The 21,516-nt window shown below is 40.7% G+C and overlaps 1 protein-coding gene across 1 annotated transcript in view; it reads right to left on the reverse strand.

The window, feature by feature from the left end:
* MADD (MAP-kinase activating death domain) overlaps nucleotides 1-21,516 on the reverse strand; it is a 59,866-nt gene that overhangs the window by 25,727 nt on the left and 12,623 nt on the right. The window contains exons 9-23 of the mRNA XM_010080421.1: nucleotides 21,088-21,244; nucleotides 20,005-20,108; nucleotides 18,930-19,123; nucleotides 18,036-18,316; nucleotides 17,258-17,397; nucleotides 15,928-16,029; nucleotides 13,973-14,032; nucleotides 13,411-13,513; nucleotides 12,375-12,561; nucleotides 12,050-12,200; nucleotides 9,446-9,652; nucleotides 5,039-5,092; nucleotides 1,817-1,914; nucleotides 1,390-1,473; nucleotides 409-567 (exon numbers count right to left, since the gene is read on the reverse strand). Of these exons, the coding sequence (XP_010078723.1) occupies nucleotides 409-567; nucleotides 1,390-1,473; nucleotides 1,817-1,914; nucleotides 5,039-5,092; nucleotides 9,446-9,652; nucleotides 12,050-12,200; nucleotides 12,375-12,561; nucleotides 13,411-13,513; nucleotides 13,973-14,032; nucleotides 15,928-16,029; nucleotides 17,258-17,397; nucleotides 18,036-18,316; nucleotides 18,930-19,123; nucleotides 20,005-20,108; nucleotides 21,088-21,244 (2,081 nt within the window). The remainder of the gene's footprint in view (nucleotides 1-408; nucleotides 568-1,389; nucleotides 1,474-1,816; nucleotides 1,915-5,038; nucleotides 5,093-9,445; nucleotides 9,653-12,049; nucleotides 12,201-12,374; nucleotides 12,562-13,410; nucleotides 13,514-13,972; nucleotides 14,033-15,927; nucleotides 16,030-17,257; nucleotides 17,398-18,035; nucleotides 18,317-18,929; nucleotides 19,124-20,004; nucleotides 20,109-21,087; nucleotides 21,245-21,516) is intronic.

Genomic DNA, 21,516 nt, shown 5'->3' on the forward strand with positions numbered 1-21,516 from the left:
TCTTTTATCAAACAGCTGCTCCTAAGAAACAGGGGAATCTGTTCCTCTTAGTTAGGTACGATTGAACAATGCCTACCGATGTTGTCTGAAGGGCAATTAAATGTCCATTTGGTTGAGACAAATACTGAATGAGGGATAATTAAATATTGCTAGAGCCTGTAACATGGTGGGTGATGTGAATCTACTATTCTCAAAGAACCATGTATTGCACAGAGAATGAAGAAAGGTATGTGGATACCTACAAACTTACATCTTTAATATTTTAATATTGAAAGTCATTGCTGATTAACCTTTAGAATAGAATCAGAGATCCTCTTCCACACATGCAAACACATTGAGACGATTACTGTACAAGATGTAATTCCAAAGAAAAGACAAATAAAGAGGGGAAGACTGCAATGCCCTTACAAAGATAGAGCTGGTAGCAGAGTTTGTCTCAATCTCACTGTCTGACACAGTGCCTCTGGATCCTGTCAAATTGCCACCATTTTCCACACTCGGGCCATCACCAGCATTGCTACTCAAGTCACTGTCTGCTCCTAATGTCTCTCCAGAACTGTTACTAACCTGTGGAGAAAAATAAAGCAATTACCTTTAATATGCAAAGACACTGTGGAGAGCAAAGTTGTAAAATGTTTCTTAAGGCACAAAATAAGGAGTACAACTGAAGGTCACATTTGCCTTTTCTCCATCAGTAATATTATCTTTTCATCAAATCCTACATCTAGAAAAAGATGAAGAGAGACTCAAAAAGCCCTTCAGAAAAATCACAGAACTGTTTAGGTTGGAGGGTATCTGTTAAGATCATCTACAGACAAACCCCTCTGCTCAAGCAGGGTCAGGTAGTGTACATTGCTGAGAACCATGTCCAGTCAGGTTTGTAAAATCTCCACAGATGGAGAACCCACAGCCTCTCTGGGCAAAGTGCTCCAGTGTTTGACCACCCTCAAACTAAAAAAGTGTTTTCTTGTGTTCAGATGGAATTTCCCGTGCTTTAATTTTTGTGTTGATTGCCTCTTGTCCTGCTAGTGATGACCGGTCCCATTCACTCTCTTATCCTTCATGTGTTTGGAAACATTTTTCAGGAAGATTTTCTCCACCACCTTTCCCAAGGACTAAGGTGAGGCTGGCCAGCCTGTAGTTTTCCAGATCCTCCTTCTTGCCCTTCTTGAAGATAAGAGTGGTTATTTGCTGTCTTTCAGTCTTCAGGAACCTCTCCTAATCATGATGACCGTTCAGAGACAATCAAGAGCAGCCTTGCAATGGCATAAGCCAGCTCCCTCAGCACGTGTGGGGCAACCCCTCAGGAACCCCAGATTTACATATATCACCTCCCCCATTGTAGCAAGCAGTGAATCACATCAAGATTTCACTTTGAGCATATCCTACCACTGTGCTAACTTCAGAATCCTGGCTTGTACTTCGGACCATAACTGCTGGCCCTCCACTGGGAATAGAGTCGAAATCACTCTTCTGCAATCAAAACATAAAGGACAGGAAAAAAAGTCACATTAGTTTTTATCATAAGGAGAAAACATCACTTCCCATTCCTTTGGGGTCTTGAATCACACACCTTATGCACCCTTGGTTTATTTAGCCAGTCATATAGAAACTACTGCCTGCATGTCAAAGTACCATGGGGTCATACAACTGAGAAGTTCGCAAAGATCAGTCCCCTGCAGAAAGTGGGGAGGAAATTTTACTGAACGAGCCTTTCAGGAATGCTCAAACTCTAGAAATCTTCCCACAAATAAGTAGTAAATAGAAGAATCCTCTCTCTTACCACGTAAATGTAGCCAGCATAGGAGCCACTGACCTGAGAACCTGAGGCCAAACTGAGGCCACTGTCTGCACTGATTTGGGATTTTTTCTCATCCGTTTCACCCAAATCAAAGTGTTTCACATTGTCCGGCCCTGAACAAAGGAAAAAGTGAATCATTACTGTAGCAAGAAAAAACAGTATGGCAGAAAGCAGGTGACAGACTGAAAGCAAGAACAGTACCAAGAAAGCAAATTTGCTTTCTCAACCTTTTGATTTTTTTTTTTTTTAAATTCCTTGGTACTGTACACAACAAGGCCAGCAGGACACATCTGCCATTCTTCAAATGTTAGTTTGAATTTCAAATACTCCAAAGGCATAGTCCACGAGTGACTGTCACTAAACAGTACCTTTGTTAGACTCAAGAGAGAAAAGAGGACAGACAAAGGTCAAGTAGCTTCCAGTTACAACAACACATGCAGAGCAGTTGCCATTCAACTCTAGGAAGCCACTTCCTTTATTCTCGGTAAAATAAAGGATAGCTATTTACTTAAAGTGAGAATCCTTTTTTGAACAGCTAATTTGCTCAAAGTCTTGGACCGAGTTTGTTAGGTTGCCTGCAGCAACCACCTAGGCAAAAATCAGGCAACACGTGACAAGAGTATAAACAGTGACAATTGGAGTTGCACAGTAAGAATTTCAAAGAAGATGCTTGTATGATGCTGTACTTCACAACGTTCCCCAATTATATTAACAAATGGCTCTCCAGAGTTGGCAATCACACAGGTCAGTGGTGAGAGAGGGAATCAGCAAGCTTTAAGTCATGCATTTGTTAACCACCAATCCGAAAACAAAAAAGGGGAAAAAAGGATAAAGAACTTTATGTTCAATTTCCCATGCAGTTCGAGAATCATATCATCTATCGCCCTCTGATGGGATGGCAGAAGGAAAAGAGAATGATGGAGAGGCAGAGCCTGAAAAGAAATTTGGATAAGCACAGAACGAAGTAAATAATGACGCAAGAAAATGATGTGTTATAGACTGTACACAGGATGCCACTACTCTCAGAAAGGGGAAAAGACTGAATGCAACACTTCTGCCATATCCATATCTGCCAACTATTCAGTAACAGGAAGACATGATCAGCAGCTGGAATATTTGTATTAGATAACCATGACTATATCCTGTATCTCTCAGTAAACAATGCCACTCTCTCTTAGAACCACTGACCACAACAACCTGGGAACTATGAATATGTTTGTATTATATGTAATATTAGAGAGGGTAAGACAGCGAAAAGGAAAGAAAAAGGGAAGGGAGGAGAGAGAGAGAAGGATAATATACAAAGATTTGTGGGAGTGAGTTTGAGATGGTATGTAAACTCATGAATAGCAAAGCCATAAGCGGGCTGTGCAGACCATACTAGCTTACTACTCAACCACCAATTCTCCAAGTGAAGTCTTTCACAGAAAGTGTTCTTCATTTGTTATAGTATTCTGCCTCTAAATCCATATGCCTTAGTTACTGTAAATCAAATCATCAAATATGCTAACAAAATATAAATTAAATTTACAAAAAATAAAAATAACTGAAAATATCCTAAGAATTTGGAATCTTATTTTCCACTGAAATAGACGCTGTTCACTTCTAGAGGTCTATTTCCACTCATTCAAATGGTCACCATTTCTAGTTCTGAGTAACCATGCAGCAAAACGTTCTATATTTCATTACTACAGCAAGAATATTAAACTTCAGCTGTGTGTTTTAAGCAACTTAGGAGTTCCCTGTCTCAACACATAATTCAGACATTTTTCTTGCAATTTGACTTTGAAAGCAAGTGAAACTGACAGAAGCAGTTCAGGTATTTGACAGCTATGGGCAATACTGGTAACTGAGTGTAAGGAGCACGATAACCACAACCACACTGTTGTCACTATCAATTTACAGACACTTACAAACCTCCCCTTCCCTTCTCTATGGAGTTGTATGTCTAATACATATAAACCACTGAAACCTCGATTTATCCCTCCCAACATGGACACCTACTTGAAAGGCCCAGTTTGGGAGCAGGTGTGTGCATAGGCTATGTGTCTGTCTCGCACACACGCCCACCTCAGCAGAAAGCAATTCAGATCTTAAATGTCGTAAACTGTAGTGCAGAGCTGCCTCATTCACCCCATTCTCTCTGAACTAACTTGAGACGCTTGCTTATACTTAACTGAAGTATTTCACTGAGGAGCTTAAAAGTGATGTAGCAAATCCAGGCCCAGCCAGAATGTCAGGAATTTTCACCCATTCATCTTAGCTATTAATCCTCCCCAACCTTCAGTCTGTAAAAGGGGCATCAGCTCTGCAAAGGATAAACTACACTGAGGGTTAGAAAACACCTACCACATCACAATTATCATAAACTTAACTACTGTCCCTATGTCGTAGGTCCCTACTTACAACAGTGACAACCAGTTTGCTGAAGTGCTCCCTCGCCTGGTCATCCTCCACCAAGAGTAAGTCTTTCTTTTCCTAGATCTTGTAATACACCTGCAGATAATATATACTCAATATTTTATTCAATATCATATTTCAATAGATCTGAAGATTTGTGTAGATTTAGACTTCTATTTAGACCCTGGAAACAGCCTCAGACTATTTCACTCCTTCTTTAACATGGGATATAAAAACCAAAATCAGGTTGGTTCCTTATTATGAGGCTATTCTCCAACAGCCATCACTAAATACAATTCTTCACATACACCTTCTCTCTCCCCCTCAAAAGTATTTCTTGCTGCAGACTGACTGTGGTCATAAACTGTTCATGGCTGATGCCAGGTAACAAGATCTGCCATCCCACGGCCCGAAAGAACGGAGAATTCTTCATTCCAGTAAGAATCAATCAATATATTCATGTCAAAGACTTGTTAAGGAAAACTGGTCTTTAACTTTTAAGAAAGGAGATGGAAAATCTTAAAATCCTTCCATATATATCTGATATGGTGAGGATGCAGAATTATCTAGTTCCCCTTCTTTGAAGAAGGCAACATTCAGGGGAGGAAAAAAAAGAAAGAAAAAAAAAAAAAAAAAAAAAAAAAAAAGAAGAGACATTTGAACACAATTTCCCCAAGGCAAACTTGTTTGGTCTCCCCTATAATGCAGGCTTTCTTCATACTCCTTTGTTCTTGTGGGCATAAAAACTATGTGCCATAGATGCAAGCTCACCCTGCACCCGGGGAGTTGGCAGTTATGGGGAGGCTGGAGGTTTCTACATGTTTTTAATTTCCTTACTCGTTTTTTCCAAAGATTTTTGCTTTTTCACTTCCTGGTGCTTGTTCCACAATTCTACCCAAGATGCATTGAAAGCAGGAGAGAAAGAGAAAGAGTCAGCGGCTGGTCAAACAGGTGAAAATGGGGAAAATATTTAAAACAAAAAGCCCACCCCTTCATCTCAAAAAAAAAAAAAAAAAAAAGAAATTTATGACAACTACTGAGTAAGGGTTAATTAACACAGTTTTACAAGAAATCAATGTTAGGAATGGTACACTGCATCACCGCTCATTTACAGAATTCAAATGTTAGAGATTACTTCATAGAGTGAACCAACTAAGGAAAAACAGCTATTATGAACATGTACAATGCAATTAGTCACCTTTCCTGAGAAAGGCCTTTAAGATTGGCAGGTATTTATTCCTCCAACACGCAGGCATCACAGAAGCTCTAATTAACAGAAATATTTTAATGTCTCTAGTTTGTATAATTGAAAGAAAAAGGCACAAAAACAACAGCAGCAATTTCAAGAAAATTAAAACTGTAGGTTAACACCATATTTAACCAATATTATATCTTAAAAAATATCACAAAATTTACAAGTAAAACAAGTTATTTTTGACCTGACAGCATTCTCAATAAATGCTTGCCTGTGCCTATCAACCAGTCCTACACGCAAAAAGCTTGTTCCTATCAGGGTATGAAGAACAGAAAATAGGGGAGAAGAAGAAAAAGGAGCAAGCCATCAGCTATGCTTAATGCCAACTTCCAAAATTCAAATGAGGTCAAGGAATTCCATAAGGGAATGCAATGCAGAGATAAGGAAAAAAGTTTGAAGTCTGGATGCACTCTTTTCATTTGAAGCTTAGCCCTGAGACAAAATAGTGATGAGGCACTTGCACTCTTCCATCACTCACATTCCTCAACCCTCTGAAACGTTGGGCACTGTCCTCTCTCCCTAGCATGGCTAAAGCTGGGAATGCGACAGAGGAAGACACTCTTAGAAAAGCAGCAAATGCAAAGGGAAGGAAAAAGAATTACAATGTCCTTCTACTGTTCTTCAAGGAAACTTGCTGAGCAACTAAAAGGCCACTTGAACTGTGTCAGAAACACACCCTGAAAACAGCAGAAATTAGGGCACGAGAAGCTCTAAAAAAAGTTCTATTTGACAAAATGTCTACTGAAAAAAAATTTAAAAAGGATAGTGTTGTGACTGTGGAGGAAGGCTCCAAAGTATCATCATTAAACGTATCAGGAGCAAGGCAAATGCAGCAGGGGAGAAAAAGATAGAAAGCTGATAGCCAAATGATTTCTATATCTGCTTCACCATTGATGGATGTTTCTTCCATTTTCATAAGTACTCAGACGGACAGGAAAAAATTGCTTATGGATCCAAACAGCATCCTATAGGCTTATCGAGCTGAGCACACACTGTCACAGGTAACAATCTCTTTAAGATGTACTCAATTTGTTTGTTAAAGGCCTTTGAAAACATCTGACCTCTTAAACCTTCACTCTATATGGCCTTACTTTAAAAACCACCAGGCTGAAAGCTACAGTGCTTGCTGTTAAATTACTTTTAGCTGACTTGCCTGTTAACTGAGGGTAAGAGTATATCCTGGTACATTAAAAACAGCCTCGATTTTACTCTCAACTACTTTATCACAAAAGAAAAGGAAAACCTCAAATAAGCTCAAGGGGCATAAAATACCATTCCTATGAATTTGTTAGATGAGCCTGAATGAAACAGGACAGTATGTTCAGGACGATCTGATGCAGACACAGGAGGTAGCACCATCTTTTGTTCCAAAAAAACTGTCAAAACAAAGTGACCTGCCATTAAACAATTACTAAAAAGTAGTAATGGAAACTTGAGTAAGTACTGACATTTTCATTGACAATTACTGCAAGTATGCAATAAAACCAAACCAACCACACTAAGGTAAAGGGTGAAACTATCAGCTTTAAAGTCACCAGTGTCCTAACAAAAAGGCCAACATTACAGGTCGTGACCATGGACCCCGAAAGACAAGAACCCCAGAAGTAAGCAAATAATTGCTGATCTTTTAGGAAACAAAGTATCAGAAGCATCACGTTCACAATGAATTTCCTAGCTAAGCAATTAGGTAGTAAAAATCACAGCAAAGATAAATCCTCAACTGGTAAAAATCCCATCACTCTTCACCTCAAAAATAAGGATTTCAAATACCAACAGTCTTCCCTGTTACAGGGGAGCATCCTACATTCTTCAAAGGCACACAAGAAACTATAAATTTTCCAAAAAGTCAACAAGAAAGGGGGTCAAGCAGAAACACATCCACCCTGAACTTTGGAAAACTCTGTGAACCTCCTGTGCGTTGTTCCTCTAGCACATGAAAACTGCACACATTCAGCTACCACACCTCCAGATCTCAGAGATGCCGTTTCATCGCCACATGCGCGCACACACCTTTCGAACGGCTACTGCAAGTGGTGCCGTACATAATTTCACTCCACCATGCTGATGACTTACTTTTCATTCTATTGTTACTCTTGTAACTAGGTCAAAAGGTTAGCAGCCCAATTTGTATTTTGTCCGTACAATACCAACAGATTCATTGAGACTTTTATTTATGTATCTGTAACCTGAGGCTGTAAGCACCTTCCAAACTTCACAGAATGAAGGAACTAATGCAATCTCCCTGCTCAAAGCAGGGTCAACTAGAGCAGGCTGTGTCCAGTCAGGTGTTCACTATCTCCACAGACCTTTCCAGGCAACCTGTTCCAGTGTTGGATCTTCACATAAAAACATTTTTACCTCATGTTTAAATGGAATTCCTTACAAATCTTCCCCAAAGAAGTTAGTTTGAATGAGAAAGTCTGCATTTCACTGTAGAAAGAATTTCAGCCTAGCCGTGACTAACTCTGGTCCTGTATATCCAAAGTATTGTGTTATACTGAAGTTTCCATAACAGAACATAAAGGAAGTATATACTAGCCAAGCAGCTTTAAATTATCTTCCGGCAACACAACAGAAATTCCCTTTACTTCTAGATGTCAAGAGCCAGATGAACATGGACACTATGTTGTTTTTACAGCAATTTCTTAAAGACTGAGGTACAAACTATTTCATGGTTCTTGGTGACAGACAAAACCAGTCAGAAAAAAAAGACTTCAGAAAAACCATTAAAGTCTTTCAAACTCTGATCAGTTTTGGTGAAACCATATCCTTCTTGGAACTTAGTTCCATAGAAGACAGGTGGAAATCATTAGAGCATCAGAACCACCAATACAAATTTACCTGTTGCCTGTCCTCGACCACTGTGAATTGTTTAAGGCTAATATTCCAGCAACAGTAGTTAACATTAACATATGAAGTAGCAGTTCTTTTGAAAAGCACTTCTTATGATGCTTCACAAACACGGACTGTCTGATCTCTGTGATTTCCACTTCTGTGAGGCTTTAATTTCATCTGAGGAAAAGGAGCAGTCTCAGCAATCCAATCAAAAGATCTCTCTCAATTCTTTAAAAGAACGCTGGCCTAGTGTCTGTTTCATTCTTAGTTGTGTCAGTTACATACTTTCCTTTTTCTCTTTTCTACAGAAAAGAAATTAAGCACCTAGAGCAAACCAAACCACTCAACTGAAATACTGTAAAGCTGAATCTCTTCTACCTCCCTGACAGATTTTCAAATAGAGCGTTAAGACTAGTTCCTGAGCAACTGCCTCAACAGATCACCTCTTGAAACAAGAAAACAAATCAAGTCAGAAGGGCTCAGTATCAGTTCAGAAGGACTTGACACCACTCAGCCTGCAGCTACTCTGTAGGTATAAGAATGAAAGTCTGCACTCCTGCCACATAACTGCCCAGTACACCCATTCCCCTGTCTTACGCCACATACTGCAGGTACAGCCTCAACAGTAGCACACTGCTTTTAGATTAATCTTTCATACAATGATTCCATTAAAAAGTTATTTTAAACAGGCTATAAGAAGCAATGGCTATTTATTATTAACAGTTAGCAAATCCTGGATCCCACTTCTATCAGGAAGCAATCTAGATAATTCACAGGTAGTCAGCAATTATTACAAGATTTTTGTTTCACTTAGTGCCTTCCACAGTTACCCCTTTCCAAAGCCCTGCTGGCCCTATTTCCCTTTTGCCATTTCCTGTTGCTTGAAAACACCAATCACAGAGCAAAAAATAAAGTTGTCTAAAGTGTAATGAAATTCAGAAACAATTAAGATTAGAAAGCTTCTGGGAGAAAACCATCCCGGATAGTTTATCCAAGAGTAGAGTGAAAATACACATGATCGTTTCTTGTGATCCAAAGTGTAAATGAAGCATGTTACAGCAGCAATGTAGTGTGTCAAAATGGAGAGAATGCAAATAGAACCCAAAGCCAAAATAGAAGTCCCTCCTGCACTTTACATGCACCTCAATACACACCAATGGAAGCAATAAAATTTTCTTCCTTTAGACTCCTTGTGTCAAACTCCCTTGGCCCTTTGCCTGCAGGGCTCGGTGCTTTTGGCATCAGCTGAGGTACCGGCAGCTGCACCGCAGCTTTTGGCTCCACTCTTGGGGATGATGTGGGATCCTTGCCAACTGGAGTGACAGATCCATCCGTTGGACTTCGTTTTCTCTTTTCTGGTTCTTTAAAGAGAAAAAAAACCAAAGTGTTGGGGAACAGAAAAAAATACATAAGGAAAAAGGAAATGAGAGCAGGAAAAGGAAGATGAGACACATGGTCTCACCTAAATCGTTAAGCCTGGCACTGAGACAGCTCAGTCCCACATTTGTTCCCATAGGTCCCCATGGCTTGCAGATAGTCCGACACACAGGTGGAAACAGTAGAGGCGAAAGCCAGAGTGCTGTTTTGGGGATACTCAAATTATCCCTTCCTGTGTATTTGAAACCTAGAAATCATCTTTGTCACAGTAACCGTAGTATCTCCTCTGCCGAGTTGTGCAAAATTAAACAACTCTGCCTGAACTGCCAATAATGTATAACTTCTAGAATTGAAGCAAGCTCCTCTCACAGGGAAAAGACAATCACCTTTGATGGGTAACACTAAACGAAACTTCAATCAGGCAAAAAAACCCAACAAACTATCAGCTACAGCTCTTCCATCATTCTCTGTGACCTCCTACAATCCTATGTCCACAAAGGCAGCTTGGATTATTTCTCTATAGCAAACTACACAGTTTGAATTACAACAGAACTTTCAGAATAGAATAACTAAAATCAGGTTTACCCATAAAGAACCTCCTGCAATCCTGCACAAACTGCTCCAATAGTTGATAAAGCTAATAGTCAAAATTTTGTATCCTAATATCTAAATTTGTCATACCACTAGGCCTTGTGATACCTTTGCCTGGTAGATTAAAGATTCTGCTATCAGCAACACCTTTCCATTTAGATAAAAACTGAAAACAATCAACACCTAACATTCAACAGACTGAATACCTCCATCTTTCACAGCAAAAATGTTTTCCCAATTCCTTGTAGGTCTTCTCAGAAACGTCCACAATTTTTTCAAGATGTGATGATCAAAACTGGAAGCACTTCCTCAGCTGTTAGTGACATACCCAGAGACTACAATAACTGCATCCCAAATCTATATTCCCAGGTTTACACAGTGCCCCCCTTTCCAGTTTTTACAGACAGATTAAATAGTGGGAAGTTCACACATAGCTGCCACTTTCAGAGACACTGATTCCTAGACACAGTTCCCAATCCTGCTACTATTGCCAGCTGTCCTTGTTCCTAAACACAAGTCCTTAGTTTGGCCATATTAAAACAAATTAATCACAAGCATGCTTTATTAAGATTCAGCTTCCTCTAGAAAAATAACCTATATCCATCATGTCCTGTTCAAATAGCATGCATCATACACACGTGGAAAATTTTAGGATTACTAGATCATTACTGTATGTTAAATAACGTTAAGATAAGGGCTAGTCTCTATAAAACATTTCATGCGTAAAACATACTACACAGCTAAAATTTGACTATAAATCAAGACGTCATGCAACAATGAGAGAGGTCCTTTAAAGACGCATCAAGGCTTTAAAAGTTTGTATCAAATTTTGGCTATTGTGACTACAATTAATTTACTGGGTAAACGCTACTTACCATCAAATTATGGTACCTGGCCTTATATTAGCAACACTTCACTCTACAACCACTGAGTTTTACATCAGGCACTCTATAATTTTTCTTTGGATCAGTGTCAGACTAAAAAGGCATATAATTACCAAGATCAGGACTGTTACACTGGCACAGCCCTCCTTACCTTCCCCAGCCTTCTAACAGCGATTGGAAATGAATACCTGTAACCCACAGGGCATTTAAGCCAACTCATAAAATCCCTGATGCAATGCAACTATAAAATATTTAGTAGATGTTACTCCTCTGCTACAATGAAACAAATAGCTTTTCATCATTTGAGATTACAGCTGAGTCAGATATTAAGCAGAAAGATAGCTTTTTGTCATCTTGTGCTCTTTTCCTTACATGTGCATTTTCTTATTTTGCATTAAGAATCAGATTTTAAGAAAAATATTACTACAAATTTTAAGAAAAAGCTGAAAAATAAAGAGGTATTTTCAGACTTTCCAAGAGTACTTAGTGATACAAGAATCATTGTGTAATGCATGGTGGTTGTTAAGATGTAAGTCTCGCGTGGTTCCACATTAGAAATATATCCCTCCTGATCCACATCGTCTGCAGTAACTTTCCAAGACTGTGGTTGGGACAGTGTTATCTGAAGGTCCACACTCTCAGGATTTCCACTTCACCTGTAAAAGTCCCGGGTTTTGTATCTTGCTACACTATTTCTATTTTCAATCAAATATCAGCATGGCCATTATTTTGCTTTGGTCCAGTTACATGTGCGCAAGAGAACAGTTTCAGTAACAATGGTACAGTTCTCAGCAATTTCGAAAGTGTCATAAAACCCCTGAACTACCAGAAGCCACAAAACAGTCTCCTTAACAATAAGGATCTTTGGCTCATAAATGCTGTATTCTCATAAACGGTTTTTCTTACCTTTGTTGTAATAGTGAGTATGTGCAATCTCTAGCAGGCCAAAAACACTGGCCATCCCTCCCAGGCCAGCATTTGCGTATGACTGCTCCAGGCTCAACACGGTGCACTTCAGCAAGTCCAGCATGCCTTTATAAACCTTGCGGCTGATCTCCTGCAATGAAAATCCTGTTAGTGTCGCTATTTCAGAAGTGAGAAAGTAATTCAAGAACAGAAATTCCAAAACTGCTGTAACATCAGCTTTCAGGAGGCAATTTAACAAAAACTTTCTACGAACTGAGCCTCAGCAGACACTAGGTATGAGGGCCCTGCTGAATTCAGCACTGACCACATCCTGTATGACATCCTGTCGAGCATCTTCTTCTGACTGTATCGTGCGATTCAGCTTGCTTAGTACAAAGACACGGAGCTGCTCACTCTCCAGCAGACGTCGGACTCTCTTCATGTTCAGCCAGCCAACACCTTGTCCATCAAGAACATTGTGTACCACCTCCTTCAGGAATTGCTGGTTCTCACTGTTGGATTTAAGAGGAAGCAGGTAAAAAGTTAGCCCTCTGCTTACCTTGACTCGCACGGGAAGAGAGATATGGCCAGGACACACACAGAAATGCATTTCCTATCAAAGCTAAGGTTAAAAGAAAACAAGTTCAAATCACAGAATCACAGAATGGTTTGGGTTGGAAGGGACCTTAGAGATCATCGATTTCCAACCCCCTGCCATGGGCAGGGACACCTCCCACTAGCCCAGGTTGCTCAAAGCCTCATCCAGCCTGGCCTTGAACCCCTCCAGGGATGGGGCATCCACAGCTTCTCTGGGCAACCTGGGCCACTGCCTCACCAGCCTCACAGGAAAACATTTCTTCACAGTATCTTGGGAAGTTCAAAGTAAATTTCACTCTACCCGTGACTGCTACATAAGAAAGGGAGCAGAAAGCACAGGCACAGGTCAGGTAATGCTTACTTACACCATTCTGAGTCCCTTCCCAAAGCTGAGAAAAGCATTTCACACTAATTTGTGGAATCAAACTGCTTCGTATGATTGCATTAAAACTCTGCAGGCTAGACTACCTTGTTCAGAACAGACTCAATTACACAGAACAAATACTGAGATAAAGCAGGGACCTAGAAATTTTTGGATCTCAGACAGAAAGAGGAGACATTTTGGAGCACAGAAAAATACATATGTGCGCTATTAACTTTAAGACCACCCATACTGAACCTCCTCAGACAATAATACATGCACGCTTAGGGCCACGGAAAAGTACTGTTTAGTTTTCAACAGCTAGGCTTCTGAAGAAACGTCGGCCAAGCGTGAGAACACTCTAACAACACTTTAGACTCAAAAAGCAATGAAAAAGTATTACCTGGAATTGCTAGTTCGTCCCTGAGGCGACGGAGATTCTCTCTTCACTGTTGGGCTGTGCTTAATGACTGAAGACTTTTGATCCACAAGGGCTCGTCTGTTTCCTAAACAGGAGAGGAAACAGGATGAGAGGAAGGGGTAGGAGGAAAATAGTCTGACCCCAGGACACTAACAAGCAACGCTAAGGTTGGCTAACACACCTATTTGGATTACAGGTAACAGACTTCAAACAAAATGGAAACTCCAAAAAAAAGCAGCAGCGTATATCATATTCTAGCATCACACATCGGCAGAAAACAGTAATGGGAGTAATGCAGAGAGAAAGAGAAGATGGTAATGGGAGCAGGAGGTGAAAGGCAGGAAAAGTTTGGCTGCTCTGCATGCAGTTCCACAACAAGAACCATCTTCAAATTAGTCACTATATGTAAAAGCATAATGCATTAGGGGTGACTAGTATAGATCATGTGGTACTGGTTACCCAGTGAGAAAAGTAGCCCAAAGTCAGGCATAGGGAATGCTGGAAATTGTTATATCATGCACAGCTCATGCTGTAGGGAACCCACCTTCATTGCTTACTGGGCCAGCTTCAGTAATAATCTCCATTATAGTATTTAACCCAAATACTGGGACACAAAATATACAATTAGTAGTGTACTGCAATATCTACACTCCCCACCATCAGCATCACAAGAATCCAACTAGCAGCTTCTTCCCAGCCCTCCCTCAAAACAAAACCCAATGATGCTAGAGCAGGAAGGATGCTTGAAAGCCCATGACAACAAGGGCCATCAGAATTAATCTTAGAGATAGTGCTTGACTTGAAATCTGGCATCGTGGAACCAATGTACTGCATCTCCAAGGACGTTATTGCGCATAGTGTATTTCAAGGGCACTATCAAAAACATCTGCATCACTGAGGAGAAAATATCAATGGATATGCATGAAATAAAAATTAAAAAGGAAGATGGAAAGTGGTCAAATAGCAGCAATGAGATGGAGTCCCAGCATCATTTCCCATTACAGTTAGAAACACAGGGTACCACACACACTTGGGAAGAACAAGTTAATGCAGCAGTTTAATACCTGAACAACAGAAACAAAAACACCTCAAAACCAGCAAAGTGCCCAGTGGGAATCCCAGTGAGCCAGCATGCACATGTAAATGAACGTGAACACACACACACACACACACACTTGCACATGCATAAAACAGGCTGAGCTACTCCACAGAAGTCCCATCCTCATATCTGCACAGTAACATTAAAGGCCCTACAGGATTACAACAGTCAAGAAAAGAACACCAAAGTGCAGAAGATGAGGCGCAAAGCATGAACATGGAATGGCAAACCGCATCACTGTTTTCTTCCAATGCATGGAATCAGTCATTAAGATTACCCATGGAAATCATCCTGACATGAGGCATGTTTCTTATCCAGTACAATTGGACATGAAACCATAACCAACTGGTAAAAGGTTGTCAAAAACAGCTGTGCAGAGTCTCTGCTAGTGTTTTCACCATACCAGTCCTGTTCCTCCTCATTTTACATAGGGAATGGTTACTTGCCTCAAAAACAAAGTCCAAAGCAGAAACACAAAAAACAGCTTTTGGCCTTTGTTTCTACAAGGTCAAAGGTCAGCAAAACATCATACCAACCTTCATCCACATCCCTTCCCACTTCCAGATTAAAGTAATCTTTACCGATGAAATTGATGAGGAGGAAAAAATAAATGAAAAAAAATCAACACATTGAAACAAAAGCAGTAAATTCTAATTAGATAGAATAACTCAAAAGGTAAAATAAAACCTTCCCCCAGTTTCGCAACTGAAAAGGCCTCAACACTAAAACACCAGCACGTGCTCAGTCACCCTTCTGTTATGACATCTGAGACAAGGACAACCAGGCTGTCTAACTCCCCATGGTAAGAGGGTCACTTCTTTAGCGGCCATTCAGACATTACCTAATGCTACAGCAGACAAACAGGAGATGTTCCAATGAAAAGATTGTGCACATAAGTTAGGGATTGATCTTCACTCTGAATGAGGTGAAGTATGGTTATAATTTGATTTTGATCAGAAATTTTCTGTCTGGTGAACTGAAAAGACTATAAACACCTTTGAAACCCACTGAAACTGTTGCCTCCATGGGAGGGTGGCATTATCCCCACTTAAAAATGCAGCACCATTGCTCTAACAAGTTCCTTAAGGCTAATTATGGAGATGGTGACAGTACAAAAGTAGGACCTACCTCTTGGTTCTCATTCTTTACACTAAGTACTTAAAAATAAAACAAAATACAAACCAGAACCAACATTCACAGAGTATCCATTAACACAGGCTAGACTAGCCAGTCTCCCATTCCAACACAGCCCAGCACTGGGAAGAAGTCTGACTGAGAAATATCAAGACAATTCACTGACAAAATGCATCAACCCTGCCATTCCTGTTAGGGGTGAGACCTCAGACTGCAATGTCACAAGAACTGCAAAGGCCATAGAAGACAAAGGGAAAAACGGTTACCTTTCAGGCTGGGAAAGGGAGTACTCTTGTCTCTCCCAACTTTGGTTGGTAGGGCTAAGTTGGACAGACTGAAACTTGTGCTGTGGTTTCTGTACAGGCTGCCTACGACAGAAGAAGAAAACAGTTAAATGTGTAATGCTCACTGCACACACCTGAGCTTCCTAAACTTCCTGTAATTCACCTTATTCCAGATCCTCAATGATTAATAATATCACCTCATTTACATTGCAACCACATCTGTAATCAGATTATTCTAAATTTTACAAAAATGTAACTCTTAGCTTTCATGTTACAATCATTGCTGTTGTATCTTTGAGTCTTAAATGCAATAGCATCATCCACCTGTCTTCCTGCACTTAAAACAGGTAACCTCACGTCAGCTGTATCTTCTAGTTTGATCCTCTTTTTAGGAGCAAATGAATGGTAGGGGCCACATGAGAAAACATGATGACAAGAAGATCTCCAAAACATATAATTCTGAAGTGAGGAGTGCACATTGCGCCTTGTGAAACACTAAGTCTGCCACAGAAGCATGCTTTAAAATAGAAGCTTCCCATTTATCAGGAGAAACAAAAGTTCTTCCTTGTACAGACAGATCTTAAGAACACAATTATGCACTGTCATCTGGTTAAGTCTGTAGACAGCCTGAAAGCATCTCATGTAGATAAACAAGCCTATTAACACTTGAAGATGCTAATTTGAAATGACAGTGTACTATTTCAATTTGCTTTGGTTCTTTTTTGCAGCCTTTTTTTTAGTAACAACCATTTTACCAGAAACATCCAATATACTTTCCACCCTGTTGCAAACTTCTTGCACTGCTCCTCACTACAGTGGGCTCAACTGGCCATATCTTCTTTCACTCATTAAAAAACTCCAGATAGTTTTGCACATCTGTGGATTTTATAATTAAAATGTAATTGAAAGTAGGTGAGCACAGGTCAAGAACCTGAATTTAGCACCTGAACACACAACACAGCAGCATGAAAGGCATACTACTGGTAAGATTTTTGTATCAACTTCATGAAATTGCAATTTTTTGTGTAAATGAAACTGAAAGAACTTCTGACCTGTGCCCTGAAGTGCCATATAATTCAAGGGCGTAACCACATACCCAAAGTCCTTCTTACTAAAAAACACATGAAGCTGTAATTATCAGTAATTATCACCAGTGTATGTTAAATAGGTCCTGTGGCGCCCAGTGTGACTTCTGGAGAGCCGGTACCAATTTGCCCACCAAGTTATTCTCTTGACTAGCCATCCCTCTGTTCTGTCTCTCTGTAAACTCATAATATAATACAACCAGCTTAATGAATGTTTTAGTACGTACTTGCAAAAGACATGATGCCCCCAAAACCTTCACTGCTGTTGTTGGAGACAGTAGAGTTTGGGGAGCTGGCCCTGGAATCTGAATCTGCATCAGAATCACTGGCCAGTTTTAAACTGTTTGGACGGAGTAACTTCTGAGACCTTTAAAGAAATTAAGTAAACTGTTATTAGCTTTCCTCCTTCCTGCCTCAAATCAACATGCTGTATGACTGTGGGAGATTGACGCTGGTCTCATTCATCATCAGTTTTCACCACAATACCCTTACCTTGTGGGAAAGAAAAAAAAAAAAAAAACAAGAGAAAGAAAAAATGAGAGAATTGAAGCATCTTTGCATTCAGGCTTTTATTACCTTTCAGGGCATGCTGAAAAGTTGTCTGCAAAAGGGCATTGTGGATTTAGGGGTGAAAGGGGTCTGCTTTGAGAGCAACAACAAGAAAACCCAGTGTCACCAATCACTACAGTATCTTTCCCCCAAAAGACAGATCTTCACAAAAAAAAGTTTCAGAAATCAGTAGGTGATACACTAGAATGTTTCTAGGAAGAGTTGACATTTCTGTCAGCTCCTATTGCTTATATAAAAGCAAGGAACTGAGAGAACCAAGTAAAAGCCTTTACCCAAATCAGAAGGGTTTACAGAATGTCAGTATTAAATGGAAGTGATTAAGAATATATTTCAAGTGCAAAAGACATTTGAACGAATGAACGCTAAACTACATGAAGCAGATGGAAACCCTAACAGTGCTGGACAGAAGGGCAGGAGGAGACAAGGAGGACTCGCCTGCTTCCATTGAGATTCTGGTTAAATCTTGGCGTGTAGCTCTCTTCCTGCTCATCATCTTCATCCTCTGTAGGAAAACCATACTGTGGTTCGAAGTACGGATTGTCATACTCTCGCTTCCTCACCACCCCTTCGGAGGAGCTCATGCTGCCAGCTGTGCTGTCGCTCTCCCGACGATCCAAGCTTATCTTGGGAAAGCTTGGCTGCAGCGGCAAGGAAGGGAGATGATTTGAAAATCCAGCAACCAACTTCTCTTCCATTTCTGCTGAATCTGCTGATTCCTGTGGGCCAGTCAAATCATTGATCTGTTCACTCACTTGCGTTACATACAACTGAATAATTATTTCAAACTGGGAAGTCTGCAGGGTTCTTGCTGTTTGTTACTGGGCCTGACCCCATCCCCACTATCTGTGGCTCTAATCTAGGAATTTATATATGCTGCAGTATTTGTGCATTGTTCTAGGGACCTGGTTCCCTGTAAAACAGACCTTACTGGTGGCTGTCCATTAGCCTGTTTTGTTATGCAAGCAACTCCCATTCTTCCTAAATGACGACAGATTCATGAGTTTCCCCACCCCACTGCCTGTTCCTCTAAGGCACCAGGACTCTGTAAAAGCAATTCCTGCAATCGCAACCTGGACCACTGCTCTCTGCTAATGCTGCATTTTTCAATGCATGGGAGCTTTTATGTACAGGAATGCTCTACCCCAGCATAAGAGGGGACCAGTAAACTCAACCTTGCTCAGAAAGTCCAGAAAGAGCATGCAATTTAATCTGTGCACGGTTTCACAGTCCTGTTAGCTTTTGCCCTTCTCAGAAAGAACCACAAGCATTCTCCCCATTCTTTATATCCTAATACGCTGATCTTGGGGCTGGACTCATCTCAGTACACACATGATTCACTCCATGGATGACAGTGCTGGGGCTGCTACTGGCTGTAGTACTGGAACTTGAACGAGGCTGGTTGTTCTCTTGGGAGTTTTCACTGTCCATGGCCTGTTCATCCAGATCCCCTGAATATTCTTGAAAATCATCAAATTCCACTTCACTAGCATCACCAAGGGCTGCGTGAGTCAGGGGGTCAACATCTGCAAACACATCATTTTGCATTAAAGAACACTGCCTTTCTCTGCCTTTTGCCCACCTAACTAAAGATCCCTAGCAGATGAGGAATGCTCAGTAGAATAAACTTGCATAAAAATTTAGGCTGTAAAGGGCTTTTGGAGGTCATGTATTCCAATCGTCTGCTCAAAGCAGGGGTAACTCCACAGTTAAAGCAGGTTGCTCAGGGCCTTGTCCCACTGAGTTCTGAAAATCTCCAAGGCTTGACATTCTACTGTGATCCTGGGAACTTGTCTAACTACACTAACCATGAAGATATTTTCCTTGTGTCCAAGCGGAATTTATTTTATTGCAACTTATGATTATTACCTCTTGTCCTTTGCACATAGGAAACGTGTTGGCATTCCTAGACTTAGTTTACTGAAAAAAGTGAGAGTTTCCCACTCTCACAAGGGAAAGAATTGCTGCAGCCTCCATATAAGCAACAGAGAATGCATTTTCCTGTCCCTACTCAGAGTGACTGATTAAAGCCAGCACGGAGAACCAGTATGTGGGGGCAGGAGAAAGCTTGTACTCTGCTGCCCATATTGCATAGTATCTACTGGGAGCAGCAGGTTTTTTTCCAGATCTAGTGAGCCAGCTTTGTTCAGCAGCACCTGTTTCTGTTCTGCCTCCTCCCAGTGTCCTCCGGAGGGTATTGTTTATAAGCAGGAAAAATGTCTTTTTTCAGCCTACCCCTGGATATTGAAGGAAGAGTGCAGAAGCCACTTTTACCTCAGAGCAAGACAATGGAACAATATTTTACTCTGATTCAGGGACTTAGGGGAGGCATTTTTCCCATAGTGCATATGAATGGAGAAGAGGAACCTATGTGGACCTTGTGGAAGTACAGTTTAAAGTTACTCACTTGGGGTATCACCATTAATGTCACATTTCATCATCTCACTGACAAAGTCACCGAGGGAGGAGTAGGAGGAACTTGAGTCGTCATAGTCGACACTGTCACTGCCACTGCCACAACAGGTGAGAGAGAGAGATGAGTGGCAGTATAAAAGCAACAGCAGGGCCTGATGTTTCAAAGATGTGAATCAGCACTGTTTCCACAGGCCTCTTAAAAATCTCACGACATTACAGTCTCTATAAACAAATTTCTAGCAAGACTCAGAAGCCAGCTTCATGAAAGGTCAGAGCAAATGTAATAACTTTGAGGTACGTCAAGAGATATATGCGAAGACATTTACAGGCTCTCAGGAAAGTTCATGAGGTCAAGCATAAGTGAGCAGGGAGTAGTGTATTAATCCTCAGTGTGTGCAGGACAACTTCAAGGGAATTGGAAATCACAAGTAAAAGCATTCCTTTTTTATACTAATGATAAATCCCACTCTGTCAGGGACACTGGTGCTGTGTAGAACGTAAAAGATGTGCAAGTCCAAGCCTGAAAGATCTCACAGGTTAGCAGAGAATGAAGGATAATAAAACTAGATGCAAAACTGTGGGAAATATGGCCAAAACTACCATAACAAAAAAGTCTACTCTAATTTTATCAAACACACAAGGAGGTCTCAGGCAGTGGGTGGTACTAACAAGCTTCACATAACTATGTGGACTGAGTAGAGATTTGAAAGAGTGGTAGGATGGGTGGGAGTACTTGTAGTACTGCAACAGAAATAACCAGAGAAAGAACAGCATGGAAGAAAAAAGCATTAGGGTGGGAGGAAATACCAAATGTTAAGTGGCATACGGGTAGCAAAAGAAAATGGGAAAATACAAATGGAGAATCACACTAAATGAAGGCTTGAGAAGACACTAGCAAAGGGTCAAGAGGTTGCTGTGATGACAGAGCAGTGAGACAATTTACTTCAGTGTCAGTATTCTGCCCAGACAGAAGAAATGAAACAGCAACCTGGCAGGCTAGAGGGAAAGGCTGCAAACAGAAGGCCCAACAATCTGAGGTAACTCCGATGTGACTGGAGTTATGCTCCCCACTAACCTGTCATCAGTGGGATCAGAGTCTGTTTCTTTCTCTACTGGGACATTCAGTGCTTCAGCCAGCTGTGAATTACTGTCATAGACACGATAATGGATGGGCTGCAGCTGGTGAGCATACCACTTCGGTTTGTCACCAATCAGTGCTGGGTCAAACATATCTGCACAGCAAAACAAGGAGAGAGTTAATCGAACTCATATTGGAGTCAAAGACTTCATTCACAGGGAGGCTAAACCCTACTAAGACTAGCACAAAGGAAGGGACATTCTGCTCTAAGAAGCCTACAAGACTACTTCTCTGTAACCAAACAAGACAAAAGGAAAAATTAATCGGAGTGAATGGCTAATAGCAAGGCTAAATTGGTAGAAACACATGAGGACATAGATAAAAACAGAAAAATGTTCCTTAAACTGTATTTCTCTACCCAGCAGG

Source organism: Pterocles gutturalis, unplaced genomic scaffold (assembly GCF_000699245.1).
Source record: "Pterocles gutturalis isolate BGI_N339 unplaced genomic scaffold, ASM69924v1 scaffold16029, whole genome shotgun sequence".
In the NCBI taxonomy this organism is placed as follows: Eukaryota; Metazoa; Chordata; class Aves; order Pterocliformes; family Pteroclidae; genus Pterocles; species Pterocles gutturalis.